The sequence below is a fragment of the Aethina tumida genome, chromosome 7, assembly GCF_024364675.1.
Source record: "Aethina tumida isolate Nest 87 chromosome 7, icAetTumi1.1, whole genome shotgun sequence".
In the NCBI taxonomy this organism is placed as follows: Eukaryota; Metazoa; Arthropoda; class Insecta; order Coleoptera; family Nitidulidae; genus Aethina; species Aethina tumida.
Genome location: NC_065441.1, coordinates 8277957 through 8302008, shown reverse-complemented (window position 1 = coordinate 8302008; position 24052 = coordinate 8277957). Strand labels below are relative to the sequence as shown.

Sequence of the window (24052 nt, the reverse complement as noted above, 5' to 3'; positions counted from 1 at the left end):
GGTCAACACACTCGAGTAAAAACACCAAAAAATATATATATGGATTCGGATAAATAAAAAAGAAGTTAATTGGGCCTGGTCAGGGCTGTTTTCGGTTGGTGCGACTCCGAATCGCGGGGCCAAGGACGGTGGAGGTGACATCAAAATATTTACCCGAAAATCCGCAAAAATAACCACATGAATTATTTATGGACGTCTGTATTTATTCGGTTATCCGAAAAAAATCAAACAAATTTAAGGTAACGGTGCTAACAATTCGAATTTAGTCGAGACATTTTCCCAGTTGTATGAAGGAATTAACACGTCGCCTTAAACCTGGTGCTTCTGGATATCTTATTTGGCCACATTCGCTCTTCATTCTCTTCTTCGAGTTCGAGTGTTTGATTTTGGGAAGGTAAAAGACCTTTATGAAGGGTTAATGACTTCGGCGGAAACTTCTAGGACACCGACCGCTTTATTTGAGTTTTTCATTGGGTACCAACCACAAACGTGTTTCCAAATCCGGTATTGTTTGGCCTATTTTATGTAAGGGCCACTTTCACACAAATAGGTTCACGGTTCTTAATGTAGGTCACGTACATCCAGAATCTGATTAGGATAGGTAAGTTAAATGGTGTATTTCATTTTAAATTTTATTTATCCCTTAGATGAATTATAATTTTTTTATAATAAAGAACAGCAGAAACATCATAATACACAAACAACAACTTTAAGTGCAAGTACGAAATTATCAACAAAGCAAAGATTATAATGGGGAACATACAATGGTGGTCATTATTACAGCAACTTTTTAAAATGTTAAATATTTTAGCCATAACGTGCCATATTTAATGTGAACTATTAAAATAATATTAATTTACCGTTGTTTTATACAGCATTATAAAAACTATTAAATTATTATCCTATAAAATGTTACTAATATTTTTCTGAATTGAACCCTACCCAAATGTAACAATTTTAATTTTGGGATTTTTGATAATTAAATCTGTGTTAATTAATTTAACATTAATACTTTGGGTAATATTCTTTTTGTGAGCTTCGTGTTTTCAATATATGGAAGCACATATATTCTTGTAAATAATTGAACCGTTCTATGTAGGTATATTACATTTTTTGTGTAATTTTGGATATTTAACATAAACATTTTTTATAAAATAAATTTAGATCCGTCACAAAAACTACTACCCAGGATTTTTCTTGTAGATCTGAAGTCAAATGAATCTCCTTCCAATACTTATTTTCTCACGAGCCTTGAACCAATTTCAAATCCAATTTCTTCCAGGTTGGAATTAATTTCAGTTGATAATAAGATTGAATTGTTTTTTTATATTTGAATAATTCAGTTATATATTTTCTTTCAAGTTTTTCGAACTCAGACAAATATCTTCGTAGCCATCACTTAGCTAGTTTTTCAAATTTTTTTAGTAATATGGTAAACGATTGACTTTTTTAGCTGTAAACACTTAACTATCTTTTCATGTTTCTCTATTTCTTATTTACGCTGAATTATAACATTTTTTACAGTTTCACACTGACCATTGATTAAATAATTCTCTAGTATCACACAGTTATAATTTTTTCACAAGACTAACAGAGAAAACAATAAATGTTGTAGATACTTGTATCCAGTTCAAGTAGTATAGCTCATATTTTTAATGTAATTTAATAGGTTGCTTTAATTATGGCCACTACTGAAAATTGGTTTTTAAAAACTTTTGTAACCAAAATAATTTGTAACCAATTTAATTTGTAAAATCTAAATTTATTATTTAAATTATTTTGTCTTCTAATTTGTAAACATTTTTATACATTGTTCTTTGATGAAAAGTTTACTATGATGTAGTTTGAATGCAAGAATGCTTGAAATACTATAATACTAAAAGTTATATGTACGTTTTTGAGTTGAACTTCAATAATACTGATAGGAAAAATCACATTTATTAATTTATTTGGAATAGATATTCCGATTTTGTTTTATTTAATTATTGATTTAACACCTTTAAGTTCAGAAAGTGAAACAAATTGATTTTGTTCAAAAACTTTATTCGCTCTAAGCTCAATTACAAAATTTAGTTAATATAACAAACAATTTTTGCATTGCAAAAAACATTCCACTTCAAAAAGTGAACGGTAGAAAACAATGTAATACTGTGTAAAGTAAATCGTGGAAAGATCTCCATTAAAACACTTAAAAATAGTTTGGTTCTTGCACCGAAGTGAGTCAGAGTCCAAAGATAACAACACTTCAATATAAGCTAGGAGTCACAGCCGTACAATTTAAGCATCGTTAAATTTCAAGAACATTCAAAAAGATACAAGCGGACATTTGATTTCAGAAATATCAAATAAAAGGTCCGCCAAAACTTCAAGCACAAAATAACGGTCAACAACACACAAACGATCAGAGTGATTGAAAGCAATATAAGGCAACTTCGTTATCTGGTACGATCCAATTTCGGAGTTCTTTCCAGATTCATTCCTAACTTGGGAAGCTATTTGTGTGATCTCTTATCATTATTACAGCTGACTCTTCTATATCATATGTACTCGTATCCGTAATCATCGTCGTAATCTTCCGGTGTGCAGAAAAAGAACTCGATCAAATTGAGGATGGGACCTCTCGAGAACGGATTGAAATACTTTCCTCGTTTGTCCCTTAGATATGGGTAACGTTTATAATTAAACATTTCGTTCGTGGTCAGATTCATACAAGCGTGTAGCACCTTAAAACAAAACAAACATCAGTAAAACACGTTCAATTAACTCAACTCAACTTTGATACTAACCGATGTACACGTCAAAATCCAACCGAGACCGGAGAACACGAATGCCTCAAACAGTCCTAATATGTACATGATTCCAAAGCCTTCGATGGCTATACAATAAGTGGCGAAATAAATTGTAAAACTACAATTAATGGCCACACTCATCACGAACAAGAAGAACCACGTCCTGTTCCTCAGACCGACGCAGTTGTAGATGAACGGACAGTGGTGGTCGAAATACGAGACGCATCGATTGCAAATTCTGCAATGTTTCGCCCTCAAGGGTCTTAGGCACCTACAGGTGTGGCAGAGGCGGTTCAGAATGGCGTTCCGCTTTTTCCATTTATCAAAATAAGGAATTTGTTTTATTGCTCTGTAGTACGATTCAGAATTCATAGGAATGTAGCCCGGATTCTTTCTGTTGGCAATCACCCAGCACACCCACATCACCACGTTCCAATAGATGAAGCAGTAATGTGAGCCTCTCAAGATGTTCCATGTGATTGGAATGCACTGATAATAGTAAATAGTAAAAGACAATTATAGGAAGAATTTTTGTTGGCTTACCCTGATGACGTACATGGGATAACCCCACAGAAGGACGGAGCACATAAAGAACAGGAGGGGAGCTTTGGAATTACCCGCTTTTCCGAACAGAAGGCCCCATATTTCATTGATTGGTGGAAACCAACTGGACCGTTTCTTCACCTCCGTTTTAAGTAACTCCACTATATCACCGTGTCTGTGGCTTTGTGCCAGCATCAATGGTGTCTTGTCATTTTTGTCCAGTGGTTCCAATTCAATATTACTCTGGAAAAGTAGCCAAAAACTTGATTTTTAAGTAGAAACATTATAAGGGGGTCAATTACTTTTTCACATAAAAGTTTAACACAGCTAACACTCCCAGAAAGGCAGGCCAAGTGCAAGGGAGTAGATCCGAAGTGGTCAGGTTTCTGTAGGTTGGCTCCCGAGTACATAAGCAGTTTTATCAAGTCCGCATGCCCTTTGTAGGCCGCCCAGTGCATCGCCGTATCTCCGTTGATGTCCAGCAAATGATTCAACGCCCCCATACCTAAAAATATCAAACAAAATAAAACCACCTTTTGGGATAACATTAATGGGAAACACACCTAAAAGATATGCGGCGGTGGCTGTTCGCCCAAACATGCACGCCGTCATTAACGGCGTCAGTCCCTTAAAATCGGCAGCGTTTACTGCAACCCCCGCCTGCAGTAGTACTTGAACGACGGCGGCATGGCCCTTGCGACAGGCCCAGTGAATGGGCCTGGGGCCCTGGGTGCCTAGGCAGGGCAGGTCGACAGGCGCCCCCCGATCGACGATGTAACGCATTATTTCGACGTTACCGTCCAGAGCCGCCCAGTGGGCGGGAGTGTAGCCCCATTCGTCGCGGTCACGGAGGACTTCGGTGCCGAACTTCTCTACGTAGTCCTCTATGTCCGAAATCTCTCTGGAATTTATGAATATTAATTAAATCTCCTCCTGGATAATATCTGAAGTTGCTATTTTTTTTGTGTTAACATGTTTATTCATTGTAAAAAATTTTGGACTCAAAACTCAAATTAAGTATTTAAATATTGTTTAAATACTGAAAAATCTTTAAATTTTAATATTAATATAATTATTATATTTGTAAAAAATAGACAATTACATTATAATTAAAAGTTAACTAAATTTATTCCAATTTAATTTTTGATTTTGTTTATAGATCAAATATTTTAAATATTCTTTAAATTAAGGAATGATAAATTATTACCTTGAATATATAAAAGCTTTTTAGAAATTTTAGAAGTTTTTATTTTAGATGCACTATATATTTTAAATGAAGAAGTGGTAAATTGTGTCAATTCATATTAATTGCAAGGACGTTGCTTCACTAGACACTTTTAATAAGTAATAATTTTCATAGAAGTTATCTAGGTCAAATGTCAAATTTTCAGAAAATAAAAGTGCTTTGAAAGTTAAACAAACATTCAAACATTCACTCAAGTTGTGAAGTGTTTTGTTTTTATATTATTTTTCTACTCTTTTAGGTTCATTATTGGCCGAGTCTTCTTCTTACCCGCACTTGACCAAGTCGAAGATGGTCTTGTGCTGTTGTTCGGCGATGTCCGCCTCGGCGGCGGCGTCCTTGACGCTGGCCGCCGGATGATCCGTGTCCGCCACCATGTTGCACGAGGTCTGCGGCAGAGCCCAAACGCTGCGGGCGGTGCCCGGACTGGGGAACACCTTGCACAGCGTGGCGGAAGACTCTACAGACACACCAAGAGGGGGGCACTCGCACTCGCACCAGCACTCTATAGACTCGACGGACGGAGGGCGTCGCGACGTCCTCTTCCGACGGTGACACCGTGTGTTTTGAGTTTTTGGAGGGGAACGGTTGCGTGGTTGCGCCGTGGCGTATTGATCACGGGGGGTTGGATGGGGATGCGCAGCCGCGATGGTGGTGCAACGCGGCGTTTTCGGGATTTCGGGTGGTGTGCGTGTCTTCTGCTAATTTCGAAGCCCGATGAGTTCCGGTTTCTGGAACTTGCATGCACTTCACATTGATGGGAATTGCATGCGATTAAACGCGGCCTTCTTGGAACACAGGATACCTGTTTTCTCACAAATAAGAGACTTTTTCAAGTAATCGATTTAATACTCACAGAATACAAACAACTTTTACTAATTACTTTATTTTTAGTACATACATAATTGTATGTTATAAGCAAAGATTAAATATATGCTCCACTGGAAGTTACATGTTTATTTTTTGATTACTTTTCTAAATAAGGAAAAAAATTCTTGTTAAGTAAATACTGATATAGTTGTTTGAAAGTAAATTAATTAATAGAAAATTACATCTGTAAAGGCTGCGTTGACATTTATGTATTATGTAATAAACTGGTATTAACGTATTTATTTTCCAGTTTTTGAGCAATTTATGTAAAATATATAAAAATAATGATAATAATAATTGATTCATGAAACTAATTCTAAATTTTATATTCGTTATTTATTGATAATTGATTGATTGATGATTTGATAAAACAAAATATTTAGACTATTTATTTCAACAATTGTCAATATTAACACACTATAGGCGGGCAACAAAATAGTCCAAACTAAGTTGTTGAATTATAACAAAAAATAAGAGATAATTCTTTCAGTTCCGTATGTAAACCAATAGAGTAAAATTATCTCATCCCGCTTTTAAAGTAAGTACATTCAAAAAGGTAAAAATTACCCGGCCAGCTAACAATCAGCAGTTCTTGAGACGGGTATTTTTACCTGACCCGCTTATAGTGTGTTAAGTTTATAAAATATATGAACTCATCTATGAAATCTATAAAATCTATAAAATCTATAAAATCTATAAAATCTATAAAATCTATAAAATCTATAAAATCTATAAAATCTATAAAATCTATAAAATCTATAAAATCTATAAAATCTATAAAATCTATAAAATCTATGAAATCTACGAAATCTACGAAATCTACGAAATCTACGAAATCTACGAAATCTACGAAATCTACGAAATCTACGAAATCTACGAAATCTACGAAATCTACGAAATCTATGAAATCTATGAAATCTATGAAATCTATGAAATCTATGAAATCTACGAAATCTACGAAATCTATGAAATCTATGAAATCTATGAAATCTATGAAATCTATGAAATCTATGAAATCTATGAAATCTATGAAATCTATGAAATCTATGAAATCTATGAAATCTATGAAATCTATGAAATCTATGAAATCTATGAAATCTATGAAATCTATGAAATCTATGAAATCTATGAAATCTATGAAATCTATGAAATCTATGAAATCTATGAAATCTATGAAATCTATGAAATCTATGAAATCTATGAAATCTATGAAATCTATGAAATCTATGAAATCTATGAAATCTATGAAATCTATGAAATCTATGAAATCTATGAAATCTATGAAATCTATGAAATCTATGAAATCTATGAAATCTATGAAATCTATGAAATCTATGAAATCTGTGAAATCTATGAAATCTATGAAATCTATGAAATCTAAGTAATCTATGAAATCTATGAAATCTATGAAAATTATGAAGTCTATTAAATCTATGAAATATATGAAATTCGTAATATCTTTATTATAAAATAGCTACATTTGTATTTCTATTTTAATCAAATTATTTTTTTTTTCAATTAATTGCGGCAAATATTTAAAAATTAAAAATATTTTATAAACATTCCCCACGCTTCAATTATTGCGGGCACGTTTCCGCTGTAATAAAAATTAAAAAGTAAATAGCAACTGGGAAAACGTTTTGCACATTTCTAAATCGATTAAGGACAAATCAGAGACAACGTTGAACTAAATACATTTCAATGTCTGAAACCTGTCCCATTTCATCGGACAAATAATCCACTTTATGCGGAATGTAACTGTGTGCGGCTTTAACCCTGAATAACACACGCACTTTATTTCCATACTTCTGAATTTCAATACAGATTTAATTAATGGGACAGTCGAACCGTGATTAATTGCTTAAGTTATGGATTAAATGAATTATTTTTTATTTAAGGCTAAAGAAAAAAAGGAATAAAAGATATTAATTAGACTAATTGAATTTATTATACCCACAACAATAACAGACAGTTGAATAAATAAGTTCATTAATATTATTTAATATAAAAATGAATGATGAATGTCGATGTTCCATTAAAGAAGAATTTACAAATTAATGAAAATTAAAAAAGTTTCAGACAATTTAAACAAATGTAAGTTTTAAACGAACTATACAGTTTTTTAAGTACCTTTAGTGTAATTTTTGTTTGACAGTGATAATTTAAGCAAAATATTTATTTTATTTAATTTGAATAACAATTTTTTGAAAAAAATGATGAAAATGAACGAGAGTGTGAACTTAATAAAAAAATTTAAGTTTAATAAACTAAAGAAATCAAAAAATACAATGAAAGAATATGGGATATGTATGTTTCTATTTCAAAAATTGGCGAATGCATCAGTTACCTGAATGGTCGATTCAGTTACACAAAAGATTTCGTAACATTCAAATTCCTCTATTCTGTCGCACAGTTTGAGTAACAGATGGGTAGCACATGAACATGTAGCGCAGCCAGTTACATTTTAAAGCCCGATTAGGCCTTCTTATAGGATCCATAACAGTGTTAATTGTCGCGATCAGTTCCTAATGAACAGGAAAAATGCTTGATTTCTACTTTCTACCCACCAATTGGTTCATTCAAAGACGTATCCGCAGTTATTTAAGTAATATGTTGATAATCCATCAGATGAAGTGCTAATGAGAGTCGATTTGTTCTTTTTTGGTAAAAGGAATGTATATTTACAGGCATGTAAAAAATTTCAAATGTCCATGACGATTTTTGGTGAATGCAATAGATTACAGATCAATGAAAAGCTTTACCTTGTGATAAGTCGATTGTATAATCCTTCCATTGCCTTTGAAAATTTATATAAATTAGGAATTGAGGAAATAAAACGTACAGTGCTTTTGTGTGCATGTTGTGATTATTGCAGTCAAAATTAGAGTTTTTTGTGATATTTCACCAATAATTTACTTGCATTAAAGTATGTATGTTACACAATGTATTTCAAAAATTCCAAAAAACTTAATTCCAACGTTAATAGACCAAATATAAGTGCAGTAATTCGTAATACAAGGAAATTCTTAAAATATCATAATATAAATTTATAATAACAATAACCCTTTCCCCACCCATTAACTTACCCCTTCCCAACATCGGCATAAATCGTGGGGAATAATTTATAAATTCTGCATAACCACTAAGTCAATCCTGTCAGCACTTAATTTTCTACTATACAACATCACAAGTTATTCATAAAAATGTCCACCTTACAGATAACTGTTACCATGAAATTAGCACTGATTTCAACAGTTTTATTCGTGAATAGTGCATTAGCGACGTTCCGACTTCAGGAAGTGTTTAGTTGGAAGGCGTTGGATTACAATTATCCAACCCAGGAAGAGAAACTGAGGGCTTTAGTCACAGGACGATTTAAGCCAGCGAATAATCTTCCAGTCGGCATAGAAATTTGGAACGAAAAATTATTTGTTAGTGTTCCCAGATGGAGAGAAGGTAAATAAATGAATGTTAATTTAATTTCTTATATTAAATGTGTAGTTTTTGTATTCGTTTTGGCATAAAATTTATTTTATTTGAAAAAATTACATATTAATAATTGAAATATTTATATTATTATAACATCTGTATTAAAATAATTAAAATTAGCTCAGAAAATGTCAAGTTTCGGCAGTATATTTTTTGTTTATACGTTACTCAAAATTATATGTATAAAATTATTTATATAATTCCAAAATTTCATTAGGAAATTATTTTGATTGAAATAATTTATTTTCACCAAGAACTAACTAATTCATGTGATATAAAACATTTAATATTTATAAATTAATAAATATTTCAATAAAACCATTTTCATACAAATGTGTATTGTAGCAATTTTTTAAAATGTTAAATATTTTAGACATAACTCTTTTGTTAATTAAAAAAATTAATATATTCATATTCTATAAAATGTTAGATATAATTTTCTGAATTGGACTTAAATATGGTAATTTTAATTTTGAACGAGATTTTTAACGTTTAAATCTATTAAAGGAAATATATAAATTTATGGAAAATACAAAGAGGACACTGGACAAATAAATTGAACGTAGGAAATTTGAAAGAGTTTCAGAAAATTCCATGTATAAATGTGTAAAATTAGTTAAAGTTAGAGTTAAAATATTTGTAAAGTGTCAATTAAAACATGAATTAGAGAAAAAATAATTAACACTTGTGTAACAAATATATTATACGTTTGTGTGAGAATAAAACATTTAAATGTTATTTGTCTAAAAAAAATGTTTTAAGTTATTACAATTGTTACATTTTATTGCAGCCTATTTACGATATTAATGATATAATTACCATAGTTGCCCCATTTTCATACAGATCGAATAAAATACTTGTTGTATCATATGAAAATATATTTTTAATTGCTCCCATAAACTTGATTTTTAAAAATTGAAACTTGTTGTATAAAGTGCTATTGCAAAATAAAATATAAATACATGCATATGCATAAACTAAGATAATTCTTATGAATTATAATAATATAGAATAAATGAGGAAATACTTTTGATGAAGTAATACAAAAATTTTACTTTCCCAATAAGTTGCGTGTTTATTTTGGAGTGAAAAACAATAATTCTCCATTTTAATATAACAATATCTACAAAAAAAAATACTTACATAAATAATTTATATAAATTAATTAATTAATACAATTAGTTTATTACTAATATTTTCTAGGAATACCAGCAACATTAAATTACATAAATATCGACTCGCACCTCACGACGAAATCACCTCTTCTAACACCTTATCCCGATTGGGAATCGAACGAATTAGGCAACTGTGAGTCTGGATTATCGACGGTATACAGAATAAAAGCCGACGAATGCGACAGACTATGGGTACTCGATACTGGCACCTTCGGCATAGGTAACACCACCCAAAATCCTTGTCCGTACGCCATCAACGTCTTCGACCTCAGAACCAATACGCGGTTGAGAAGATACGAACTAAGACCGGAGGACACGAACGCGAATACTTTCATTGCGAATATTGCTGTGGACATGGGCAACACTTGCGATGACGCTTACGCTTATTTGAGCGACGAATTGGGTTACGGTTTGATTGTGTACTCCTGGCAAGAGAACAAGTCTTGGAGGTTCACACACAGCTATTTCATGCCGGATCCGCTGAAGGGTGATTTCAATATTGACGGATTGAACTTCCAATGGGGTGAGGAAGGAATTTTCGGCATGTCCTTGACTCCACTACAGACTAACGGGTTCAGGACGTTATACTTTAGTCCATTGGCTAGTCATAGGGAGTTTGCGGTCTCTACTGCTATTTTAAGGAATAGTTCTAAAGTAGACGATGGTTATCACGATTTTGTCGCTCTAGCCGAGAGGGGACCAAACGGTCACACCACTTCACGAGTTATGGATGAAGACGGTATTCAGTTCTTCAATTTAATAGACCAAAACGGAGTTGGATGTTGGAATTCTATGAAACCCTATTCACAAGAGAATGTACAACTAGTAGATAAAGATGATGTTGAATTGATATTTCCTGCAGATGTTAAAGTTGATAGGAACAAAAATGTTTGGGTAATTTCGGATAGAATGTCTAACTTTTTAATATCGAGTTTGGATTACAGTGAAGATAATTTTAGAATTTTCTTTGCGCCGATTAGTGTGTTAATCAAAGGAACCGTCTGTGAATTCCCCCCTTACACACAAGGAACTATTGTTAACAGTCACTTTTGGAATTATTTGTGAATAACTATCAGTATTATGCTTAACTAGACTAGTATCTTTTTTTATTAAATTAATTTCAATCTAAATAAATAAAGTATATAAAATAGAAATAATAGTAGTTTGATTTTATTAACAGTGAATACCATAATTATAAGAACATATTAACATGTTTTATTTGAAGAATTATTAATTTAATAAAATACAATAGTACAAGCAATTATTTATAATTTTATCATTTCGAATGTATTAAATTTTGTATATTTTAGTACATCAGTTCGGACACCAGTGTCGCTGTATTTTGGAATATATTTATATGTTTTTCAAGTACACATGATAATTGTTCATAACCTCATTTTCTAACCTAAAACCTGTCTCGACAAATGTAAATAAATAAAACATTCATTGACTAATCAAGTCAAAAATGTCCGTTCAATTTGGCAAAGTAGTTCGTCTGATTACACTCGAACGTTTTGGGCCGGTGATTGAAAAAGTGGTATCATTTCTGTTTCAGTATGGAACAAATCCATTATTTTATATTATCAAGTACACAGAACTTCCCCTTTCAAAGGTATGTATGCGTATTAAGTTTTAACTTATTACATACTAAGTAATTTTTAGGTGAAAGAATCCTTATGCATATTAATTAAATATAATCTGGTCGAATTTGTGCCCAATAGAAATGAAAGTGTTGCAAATTACACATTGAAGCCGGATAGAATACTATTAATGCTTAGATATCCAAAATACAATAATTTAATAAAGAAGCAATTTGGCGACGAGACTGAAATGATTGTAGAAGAAGTGTTGCACAGAGGTTACTGCACAGCATCTGAACTGTTGTTAAAGGTTATGGAAAGATTGCGGAAAACTAAAGAAGAGCCAGTTTCTTTCAGTCAATTGAAAGAAAACTTTCAATCTTTAGTTACTGCACATTATCTGCAGAGAATGCCTTACGCAAAGGAGGATAAACCTGTGCCCAAACTAGAAATTTTAGAACATGAACTTTATGCAATGCCTGAAATTGATATAAAAGTGCTAGCAAATATTGAAGCAGGAAATGAGACTATAGATAATATTCCAGATAAAGATGTGTATTGGGGAGCCAATTTTGATAGATTTCACCAAGACATGAGGGATAAAATCATAGTCACAGCATTCACAAGAAAGCTAGATGAAAATGCAGGTGAATTTGTAAAGCTTTTATTAAGACAAATGTACATAAGAACTCAACCTTGGGCGGATTTATCTAATCCAGTGCCTATATTGGAGATTAAAGATATTGTAAAAAGACAGGACACCCACAAAGAATTAATAGCATACTTTGATCAATATGTGAATGTCATAGAACAAGACAGTAGTCAAATTATACGAAAAGCAGGTGAAGCCAGTGGTGGATCTTTCCAGATATTTATGAAAGAGACTTTTGAAAAGTTTGCTTGGGAAACTGTGGAACAAATGGTGTTAGAGAAGTATGACACTAAAGCAGCAAGAATTTTTAGATTGGTCAAACTGAAAAAGTATATTGAGCCAGATGAGATACAGAGATTGGCAATGATACCAGCCAAGGAAGCTAAAAGGCTCTCTTATTTGTTGCTGGAGGACAATTTCTTGCAGGTACAATAATGTAGATTAGAATGTATCAAATTTTGATTATTGTGATCAATATTTTAGGTTCAGGAATTGAGAAAAGCTGCTTCAAATAATGGGCCAAATAAATCATTTACATTATTTCATATTAATTTGGATCAAATTGTTAGGACAACTCTTGAACATTGTTATAAATCACTTTTTAATATTATGACAAGGAAAAACCATGAAAAGGAAGTAAACAAAAGGATAATAGTTAAAAAACAAAGAGTTGATACAATTGTAATGGATATGAAAGAAAAGGGTGCAGAAGAGGATCAGATTAAAGATGTATGTAACAAATAAATACTTAACAATTATGATGATGATGTTGTTTTGTAGATTGAAGAAATGATTACTCCACCAGAAAGAGAAATACTGAGCAGGGTTGAAGTTACTCTGAATAAACTGAATATAGTTGAAATAGAATTAGATGAAACCATATTTTTATTGCAAATGTATTTAGCATATCATTAAATTGTTGTTATAAATGTGTTTTATTTTAATTATTTTAAGAGAATAATTATTTCATATAAGAATTTCAATTAATATACTTATTTTATAATTTAATATATATTTATATGATTAGCTAATTTTAGTTGCACATAAATTTTATTTAAATTATAATTTAATAATAAAACATAATTTATTTCGTATATAATAAACCTTTTTTCCTTTATTTTGATATAACATAAAATAAATAATTAAATTATTTTAGTCGAAATTACAATAAAGCAAAATAAGTAAAATTTAGAATTTCCTTTGAGTTATTAGTGACATCTATGTGATAGTAGTTAAAGTATCGGATACCTGTTTCTCTATCAACTCACTTTACCTTTGGTGTCTCATTTGTCGAGGTAAATCGGAAATGTCAAAATAAATATCACCGGTAGTGTTTACGTGTTTAGTTGTCATCACGTCGAATTTCAAAAACTGAATTTTAATTGTAACTTGTTCGTAAAAGCGCTCCCCTCGCCTCGTCCCATTTAATTTGCATCGCACATCTATGGTCTCGCCTAAACCGGTAAGTATTCCGTTGTTTTCATTGAATATCACCTAATTAAATGTGATTTTACAGTAACTTTCACATAGTGAAACATGGGGGTACGTACGTTGTTGGGTAGGAAACAACGAACCGTGAGGGCGGTTTGTTTGGTTGTCATTGTACTAGTTTTACTTTACATGCTCTCCACATATGACAAAAAAAGTGAATCAGCTCCAATTAGATCAGCTAGACTAGAAGGTAGAATGCCTAAACTGGTGCAAGGGTTGGGTAATTTTGAACCAAAAGAAATAGAGGACAGGGATGGACCTGGAGAAAAAGGTCAGGCACATCACTTGAGACAGGAACAACAAAATGATGCAGACCAGTCTGAATCTGAGTATGGTATGAATGTGGCATGTTCTGATGAGATTTCACTGGACAGGACAATATTGGACACTAGATTGCCTGAGTGCAAACACTGGGATTATCCATATGATTTGCCCTCCACTAGTGTGATCATTGTTTTTCACAATGAAGGGTGGAGTGTGCTTTTGAGAACAGTCCACTCAGTCCTTAATCGATCACCAAAACATGTGCTTAAGGAAATCCTTCTGGTTGATGACTTTAGTGACAAGGAAAAACTGAAAAACGACTTGGATGCCTACATTGAACAGTTTGATGGCAAAGTTAGACTGATCAGGAACCACCAAAGAGAAGGTCTGATTCGTACAAGGTCGAGGGGCGCGAAAGAAGCTAAAGGCGAGGTCATTGTGTTTTTGGATGCCCATTGTGAGGTCAACACTAATTGGTTGCCGCCGTTATTGGCTCCAATTTACAGGGACAGAAAAACAATGACTGTCCCTGTGATTGATGGAATTGATCACAAAACTTTTGAGTACAGACCTGTTTATGGGGATGATAGACACTTTAGAGGCAAGTACAGTAATTATTTTATGCCTATTTCAAGTCTTACAATTTTTTCAATTGAAATATTTTTTTCACATTGTGTTTAATATAAATATAAACAAGTGTTAATAAAAAAATTATAACAAAAATATATTTAAAACATGCCATTAAGTTAAATCATAGGAAAATATTTACTTATTTAAACAGATCATTTATTTGATGTAAAAGTATGTAAAGTAGTGGCCATTATTATAGCAACTTTTTAAAATGTTAAATATTTGAATCATAACTCACATATTTTATTATTGTCGTTTTTTTGTTGAATTAGACATAAATATAGCAACTTTAATTTAGAATAATATTTAAATTAACATTGTATAATATCCTTTTTGTTTTATAATTTTGGCCCATGTCTGTGACATCTACTGGATTATTTCCCGAATATACGAAGTCTATATTCCTTTAATCTTTTTGAATTGCTTTAATTTAAATTTTTAAAATTTTTGTATTGAGTTTGATTATAAACATGATTTATAGGGTTGATGTTTAGAGATTGTGGCGAGCATGACGAGACTTGTTGTTGCCATAATTATGGTCACTACTGTATATTATAATTTTGAAATAGTACAGATTAGAAAACGTTTTAGTTTGCTTTTCTAATATATCTTGAAAACAATTTAAAAACAAATTTCACCCATAAATTATTTGTTTGATAGTCTCTTTTTATCAATATTTGCGATTACTATCATTAATATTCATGTAGTAAACCAGCATAATATTAAATTTATCAAATACTTTCAGATAATACATATTCTTTACAAATATACATTCTATATTTGCATAGAAACATAGAAAAAAAAACAAACGTTGCAATTTTAATAAAAAATAATATTTGTCATAAAATTCATCAGGCAATTAAGAGCTATGTATTTTTGAGATTTAGATAGATAGACAACTGATAAAATGACAAATTTATTATGGTTAATTCCTTTAAATTGAATTTAAATAAGAAATCTTTAAGTAACAAAATTAATTTGTTTAGTATATTTTTAGTATAATATTGAATAGTATTATTTATAATTTATAATTATTATGAAACATCTTACGTATCTTATATTATTTAGCTTAATTCGTTAATATATTTGATTCATTTAAAGGATTATTGTCGGAAAGAACCTGAAACAAATTATAATTTTAGGAATCTTCGAGTGGGGCATGCTGTATAAGGAGAACGAGGTGCCGGAACGCGAACTCAGAACCCGTAAACACAACAGCGAACCGTACAAAAGTCCCACCCACGCCGGCGGCCTGTTCGCCATCGACCGCAAATACTTCCTCGAGCTGGGCGCCTACGATTCCGGTCTTCTGGTGTGGGGCGGCGAGAACTTCGAACTGAGCTTCAAGATATGGCAGTGCGGCGGCAGCATCGAGTGGGTGCCGTGTTCCCGCGTCGGCCACGTGTACCGCAGCTTCATGCCTTACAATTTCGGCAAGCTGGCGAAGCAGAAGAAGGGTCCGTTGATCACCATCAACTACAAGAGGGTAATCGAAACGTGGTTCGACGAGAAGTACAAACAGTTCTTCTACACCAGAGAACCGTTGGCCCGCTTCTTGGATATGGGCGACATAACTGAACAGTTGGAACTGAAGAATCGCCTGCAGTGCAAGAGTTTCGCTTGGTATATGGAGAACGTGGCGTACGACGTTTTGGACAAGTTCCCCGAGTTACCACCCAATTTGCATTACGGCGAGTTGAGATCTGTGGCCGTCAACAAGTGTCTGGACACCCTGGGACATGCGCCGCCTTCACTGATGGCTATACAACACTGTCATGGATATGGCAATAACCAGCTGATGAGACTCAACGCTAAGGGACAACTTGGCGTTGGTGAAAGGTACTTATTGATTTTGGATTTACCTTATTTATCTAACACACATTAATGTTACAGATGTATTGAAGCTGACGGTCAGGGTATAAAGCTAGCTTTCTGCCGTCTGGGAACCGTGGACGGACCCTGGATGTACGACGAAAGCTCGAAGACACTGTTGCACCGCGTCCACAGAAAATGCATGGCTCTACATCCCCAAACGTCGCATCTCTACCTCATGCCTTGCGACTTCAACAATGCATATCAGCACTGGACTTTCAAGGAGGTCAGGCCTAAGTATTAGACAAGGCACGAATCTGAACTAGCGAATCTAAAGACTGTTTTTCTAACGATAATATCATTGTAGGGTTTGAATGTTTTTATAGTAGCGAATTCGTGTGCAATGTTTAGGGGCGGTTTTGATCAAATGCCAAGCTTGAATGTTTCTCCATGTATTTTCATTTGTGAAAATGTTTAATTATTTTATTTTACACATTGTTTTGTGGTGTTAGCGCTTGTTTAGCGATAATCATTGCAGGAAATTATATTAATTTTTTACAACAACATACAACATTTTAACGATAATTTTTTACATTTACTGTTAACCCACAATCACGCTTACATTTGCAGCTTATCATAACAATGCAATCGAATTTTGTGAACAAAGTAACAGTTCCTAAGGTTTAAGTATTCCGATAAAATATTCCTGCTCATTCTGGCTTTGTGCCGGTTAGTTGTAGAATTTCAATAACGCAAACGTCTAAGTTTTTTTAATCTTTTTCAGTTGACAGCATAATGGCCTACCACATACAATGCAATATTTCTAATTGAATTAAAAAATTGATCGACAATCAGTCTTAACGATGGAAGTTGTGTAGATTTTGTTATCAGGTGAACAAATTTTTATATCAGTGTTATAAATAATTTGTATACATTTAAATATATACAGTAGTAACATCACTAATGGATTGTAAATATTGATAATAAGCTTTTGGCATCACATTCATTTTTAATTAATCCAGTGATTTAATTAATAATCAAAAGCATGATAGTTTTAGTCTTCCCAAGTTCGTAACTTTGTGAATAATCATTACTATTATTACTCATTGACTCAATTTTGGTATCATTCCAATAAACTCATGTTTTTTAAAATTAAAATTAAGGTACTAATATGCTTTTATACGTTACAAAGTGATATAAGTATTTATAATATAATTATTTTTACTTATACCAATTTAACTTAGTATATTATCATAATAATATTTTGTTGAAAGCAGCGTCTAACCGACACTGCCCAGCCACAGATAATGCAAATACTGCAAATCAAACTACGTTCCAAATACGTACAAATTTTTGCAAGATTTTACTTCTAATTTTGCTTTTAAAGTTAATGTATCCACTTCCTAGTCCCACTACTTAGATTTAAATACTTCCATTTATTGTCTTTAGTTACTGTATAATTTTTTAAAATTCATACTTTTATATTGTTGTATTTGTTATAAATTTTTTTGGTTTGGAATTATTATTAAAATTTTTATATAAGATCTTATATTAGTTAAATATATTATGTTTAATTTATTTTAATACCAATTATGTGCCTTGTATATTGATCTACTTGTAACTTTGTAAATATATAACCGATTATATGTATAGTATGGTTTAGGGTTACTTATTTGTAGAAAATTTTTAGCATATTGTTTCATATTTATAATAATAAATGTTAACTTTTAAAGTTGCTTTTATTTTCAAACACCTTAAATTTTATATTTCTACTTAGTAATTTATTAAAATATATTAAAAATACGAACTGCATAATTAGAATTGAATGCTAGTACCTGTAATATTTATTGATTTTTTTTGTTATTGTTGTGGGTAATATGAAACTAGTCAATCTAATTGTATTTTAAAAAAATATATATATTTATTTATTTTATTTGTTTATTTAGTTATACCCAGAGTGAAACATGGCCAATTAATCTATGAGGATGCTGTAATTTTTCCATATATTGAAGAAATGATGCTCTTAATAAATGTTTCAATATGAAAATGATCCTAAGCATAAATCCAAAATTATGACAAATCAAAGCATCAATGTTTTGTTTTGCTCGTCCAGATTTCCAGATATCAACCCCATAGAAATATGTTAGGAATATGTTTATAACCAGATTCATAGAAATAAAAATTTCATAAATTTAAATGAACTCATCACAGCAATTCTCGAAGCTTAAAAAAATATAAACTTGTACCAAAAGTGTTAATGTTAAATTAAATAACACATATTTAATATTAAAAATCCTTTCATAATTAAAGTTGCTATGTTTAAGTCTAGCACAATGCAGAAAAATGTGTAACACTTTATAGAATAAGAATATAGTTGTTTTTATAATACTATATAAAACCAGTAGTAAAAATCGTAAATTAATATTAATTTTACCATTCATATTAAATGAAAGGGTTATGGCTAAATCATTAAGAATAATAAAAATAATTTTTAGAAAAATTTATTATTATTTTTGACATTGTAACTTGTTACTGTTAAGCAAAAGTAACTGTAATAATAATCATAAACATTTATTGTTAAATACGCATTGCCCTCCGTTACAAAAATAATAAATCAATTTTTAGTCATGCCCATTTTACAATACAACCAATTTCATAATTTCACAGCATTTACAAACCCCAAAACACCTTAGAATTGTCGGAAATCCCCCGTCATTAACCGTCTACCGGAAGTATCGGAAATGGCATTTAAATGATTTTACGACCACTCGAGTGCCTTAGAAAAAAGCAACACACCAACAATCGCCGATTTTACAGCACAGGTCGATTCTCAATTGCCTTTGTGCTCGGCAATAGTCCGTGAAATTTGTTTGAGGAGTCGCACAGGTAGAGTAGCTCACAAAGCACTCGACTTCGCATTCAAAACAAACAATAAATAATAATGCGCCGATGCCGTTTATTGCGACCCGTAATTCGGTATTTCCGGCGTTTCGACCTGACCGAAATTAAAAGCTGTTTCCGGGTGTAAAAATTCGTAAGTAATAAAATATTGGTGCGGCTTATTGGAATTGTGACGCTATTTATGACTTGCCAAATATACATGGAATCTGACACTTGGCTTATTGTGTTTTTAAAGCTCATCGGGTTCGATGTTGGTTTATTGGCTTTTCATTCGGTTTTTCCAAATAAGTTTATAAGTTAAACTTCCGAAGGTCGTAAACGAATTATTAAAACTTTTTTATCACTTATTTATTATTTGTTTAATAAAACTCTTCCTACTATAACTTAAGTTTATTGCTAAGTCTTAAGGCCACCGTATATTTTAATTGTTAACTGTATCCTTAAAATTCATTCAAATTTTCAGTTATGCACATAAAACTTGCGCATTCGCCCAAATCTTAAAAGAGTAGAATAAGTATTTAAAACTATTTTTTTTATTCACAATTGTATTTAATTTCGTCATATTATAGAAATGCATTTTTGTATTTCTTCTAATTAATGTGATTATTCAATTCAAATTACTTAATGAGTTTCATTCAATTCAAATACTAGTAACCCATAATTGACCTTAACTAATCCATACAATCATAAACAAAAACACAAAGGATAAATTACTTAATTACAAAAACAGATCATTAATAAAGCTCGAATCAATATTGCAAATATCAAGGTATCAATCACAGGTTATCGATAAATTACTAATTACAAATCACCGTCAATAAATTAAAGTAGTAAAGTTTACTTCCGTTCCTTGTGTATTTGTTTCTCCGATTGTAAAATCCCACATATAATTGCGCCTAATGAACCGCGGCAAATTCTAATCGCCGATCATAAACAATATGACCTGGTACGTGCCTCGGACAATTCAATGCAGAAATAAATATGTCAACAATCGATTGCGAATTGCTTGATTATAATTGTGTTTGTTGTAATATTCCAATAGCTCAACACGTTTGTCAATATAATTCTAGAGTTTTACTGAAAATCGTTTAATTAATATTAATTTATATTTAAATTCTGTTTATTCTATGACAAAACTTATCTTTACATAAATAATAATAATAATAATAATGAACGAGTTAATTATATATATTGTGATACCTGATAACGTGTACAATTTAGTTTTATTGTTATATTGATTATTTTGGACTTTTAAGTCTTTTAACTAATAAAACTTAGCTACATTATAAGTTAGTTAAAACATGGGTAATTATTTTATATTTCATATTTTGATCCCACATTAAATCAATATACAAATATTCTAATATATTTTTAACGATAATTTGTTATTGATAATATATACAGTTGTTGTAATTTCGTTTTATATATTTTAACCTAATTATATTTGATTTTTATTTATATTATAATTTGTCTCATATGTACATTTCAATAATTTATACTTAATGATCAAAATTTAACTTCTCTTGTAAAAAAACGCTTACAACCAAATTTTATATTAAGCGATTGATTTATGTAAAAGCTAAATTAAATTAAAAGTATTTGATAACTGGTATTCTGTTTTATATTAGCTTATAATTTGGTCAATTTTAGTTAGTAATATAATCAAAAACTATATAATATATATTTTAATATTCATTTAATAGTTATTGATATTTCATCATTTATTTTTTTTTTTGTTCATTTGAGGTGAATAATCCGCATAATTAATGAAAACAAACGGTCAAAGACAGTGATAAATCTAGATTGGAGCAATAACGTGTACCCATAATTGATAAATTATATGTATGAATTTTTAAAATATGATAATGCTCATTTCCTAGAATGTAGATATATTTTTTGCGAAGATAATAATTTTCATTGCCAGCGCGGGAAGGCCAAACCTCTTATGTATTTATTCAATGTTTATGAATAATGCGCATTTCAATACGGGTGAGACTCCCATTCTTGAAGTACGCTTTGAGCTTCTGAAGAAAACTTCATCACTATCTTATGAATTAAACTAACTTAATAACCTAACGTAATCTATCTTAAAATAGTCTGATCCAACCTGTCAAAATTGTTCTTTTTAATTGTTAATTTGTGATTAATAAAAAACTATAGCAATAATATAATCATTATTATTTCAGTATTGTTTTTCTGTTTACCAATATTTAAATTTTTGTTTTTATATAATTTTTATATATTTATTTTTTTATTTTTAATGTGATCAAAATAATAACATAATCTAACATAATTCTATCTCTTCATAGTGGGAACTAAAAAAATCATTATTAATTCTGATTATTTGTATGTAATGTTTTTTCCTTTAACCTTTTATTTAAATTTTTGTTCTTATAGATAATTTGTATATTTATTTTTTTATTTTTAATGTAATCCAACCTAACATACCTGACGTAACTTAACTAAACCTAACATAACCTAATTTAGTCTAACCTATTCCGATTACATGTTATAACAACATTAATATGTATTCAATATAAATAATATACACATTTTTTAATAAATGTCCAATAAAATCTTATTAAAACAACAAAGTGTTAAAACAGTAATTTAAATGTGCATATTTTATTATTGTTCTATAATGACTTAATTTCTTACGTGTTTATTGAATTTTTTATTTTTCCCAACAATTATAAATTTTCCAATTGGCTATTTATAACTATATAATTAAATTGTAATATGGTAATCAGGCACGTTTAATTAATAAATTCAGTATTAATCTAATTCCGATTTCTATCAAATATGCAGAAAGACTGCAAGCGTTTTAGAAAATCAATTTAACGTCGATGCAAAACGTAGATTTTATTTCACAGCGAAATCAGCAACGATTTATCTAAAATAATGATAATAAATTACATGAACTTAATATGCCTATTTAACCAGAATATATTCAGCTATTTGCTAGTTTTAATTAAATAACAAATGTGACGTCAGTTTCGTTGCATAAATGAATGAATATTGGCTAATAACGATAACTTATTAAACCATTAACACCTACTGGTATTAATAATATCTCTCCGGCCAGGTGTAGAACCTTTCGGATTGTGGAGGTCTGTTTGTATGTTTTTTAATTCGGTTTCGATGGAAACAAAACCAATTCGATTTCGCCGTGCGGGTTTAACTGCATTCTTGTCACTTAAATTGTCGGGTTTTCCAGTTTTCTCGTCGACCGCGACCAATTTTTTTTGAAACGCGTTATCGCTGTTTAGATATGTATCTCTATGTTTTCGTATTATTGCCGTGGAGAAATATGTTATTATGTCTAGGTAACAGTCGTTTTTTTCGTAACAAGGAAATTTCAAATTTAGATAAAGTTTAATTATCATAATTGTCAGAATATTGTAAGATTAGTGTTGATACTGAAATAATTAGCCTTTTTATTTACGATTCACCATAATTATTCACTTTTTCGATTGTTTCCACTTAAAATGTTGTTTTTAATGTAGTTTAAATAATAACTCAATCTAATTTAATCTAACCTAAGCTAATCTAACTCAACCTAACCAAATACAAATTGGCTAAATGTAACATGATCTGTGAAAATCATAATTGTTATAATTATTAGAAACGTTTAATGTTTCCTTTGAATTTGAGAGCTTTTCTATTACTTCATTAACTTCATTTTATAGTTTTATTAAATTATTGTTGTTTATAACTAATTATGTAAAAAAATTCACCACAAATAAAGTTGTAATTGAAAGAATTTGTACAGGCAACTTTTTATTTCAATATTTTTTATTAAAAAAATACAATAAAAATTAAAATTAGAGAATTTTTGTGGCGTTAGGATTTAATTATAAATAAAAATACTAATAAAGTTAAAAATAAAACTTTTGCCGCTAACATTTAAAATGTTTTTTAATTTATTATAGTATTACAAAATATAAATTTGTTTATTATTAAAAAACTGATGTTTTCCATTTCATTCAAACAAACCTTGAAATCGTTTAAAAAATAACTTATTAGAAAAAGTAATAAAATTAAGAGTCTTAAATTTTGACTGGAAATGTTTACTATTAAAATATATACTTCTATTTCCATAAATTTAAGAAACTACATTAATTTTTTGAGTACGAATTTTACAAAAAATAATAGAATTGTATTATTAATAAAAGCTAATCTTTTCGCCAAAAGCACGTACAGTGGTGGCCATAAGTATAGCATCTTATGAAAATTTATTAAAAATATGAAAAACTTGAAAAAAGAATCAATAACTGAACAATTGGAATGAACCAAATTATTTTAACTTCAACTAAAATTAATGTCAACCTGAAGGAATTGCTGAAATTAATTCAAGAACAGTAAGAAGATGGTTAGAACAGTGTGAAAGTCAAATTTTGGGCCTCTTAAGATCATATTCAGTGGTCCTAAATTTAAATTATAAAAAATGATGATACAGGGACCAAACTACAAAAATATATGCACAGGGTGGTAGTTCAATTATGCCAAGAATGCTTCAATTCACGAAATTTTGTATACTTATCCATGAATTTTTTTCTACCATTTTATTTTAAGATAATGTTTACTAAGTAATTAATATATATGCTATCTAA

General features: G+C 30.6%; 4 protein-coding genes across 5 annotated transcripts; 3 read left to right on the top strand and 1 right to left on the bottom strand.

The window, feature by feature from the left end:
• Nucleotides 1–2032: 2032 nt before the first annotated feature.
• On the bottom strand, nucleotides 2033–5102 carry LOC109604636 (uncharacterized). Its single transcript, XM_020021163.2, has 6 exons — nucleotides 4846–5102; nucleotides 3896–4233; nucleotides 3635–3837; nucleotides 3333–3575; nucleotides 2787–3278; nucleotides 2033–2723 (listed from the first exon to the last, which is right to left on the bottom strand). The coding sequence occupies exons 1-6, from the start codon at nucleotides 4950–4952 to the stop codon at nucleotides 2538–2540; spliced, it is 1569 nt and encodes a 522-aa protein (XP_019876722.1). The 5' UTR covers nucleotides 4953–5102; the 3' UTR covers nucleotides 2033–2537.
• A 3091-nt stretch (nucleotides 5103–8193) lies between these two features.
• Nucleotides 8194–11174, top strand: LOC109604633 (protein yellow). The gene is made up of 2 exons (XM_020021158.2): nucleotides 8194–8901; nucleotides 10138–11174. The coding sequence occupies exons 1-2, from the start codon at nucleotides 8649–8651 to the stop codon at nucleotides 11172–11174; spliced, it is 1290 nt and encodes a 429-aa protein (XP_019876717.1). The 5' UTR covers nucleotides 8194–8648.
• Nucleotides 11175–11512: 338 nt separating this feature from the next.
• On the top strand, nucleotides 11513–13285 carry LOC109604638 (DNA-directed RNA polymerase III subunit RPC3). Its single transcript, XM_020021166.2, has 4 exons — nucleotides 11513–11721; nucleotides 11772–12767; nucleotides 12825–13070; nucleotides 13122–13285. The coding sequence occupies exons 1-4, from the start codon at nucleotides 11575–11577 to the stop codon at nucleotides 13254–13256; spliced, it is 1524 nt and encodes a 507-aa protein (XP_019876725.2). The 5' UTR covers nucleotides 11513–11574; the 3' UTR covers nucleotides 13257–13285.
• A 363-nt stretch (nucleotides 13286–13648) lies between these two features.
• On the top strand, nucleotides 13649–17622 carry LOC109604634 (N-acetylgalactosaminyltransferase 7). 2 transcript variants are annotated; one of them, XM_020021160.2, is made up of 5 exons: nucleotides 13649–13803; nucleotides 13858–14697; nucleotides 15869–16565; nucleotides 16620–16824; nucleotides 17323–17622. In XM_020021160.2, the coding sequence occupies exons 2-5, from the start codon at nucleotides 13878–13880 to the stop codon at nucleotides 17332–17334; spliced, it is 1734 nt and encodes a 577-aa protein (XP_019876719.1). In that variant the 5' UTR covers nucleotides 13649–13803; nucleotides 13858–13877; the 3' UTR covers nucleotides 17335–17622. The 2 variants fall into 2 exon arrangements, with proteins under 2 accessions (XP_019876719.1, XP_019876718.1); XM_020021159.2 differs by having other exon boundaries at nucleotides 16620–17323.
• The last annotated feature ends 6430 nt before the right edge of the window (nucleotides 17623–24052 follow it).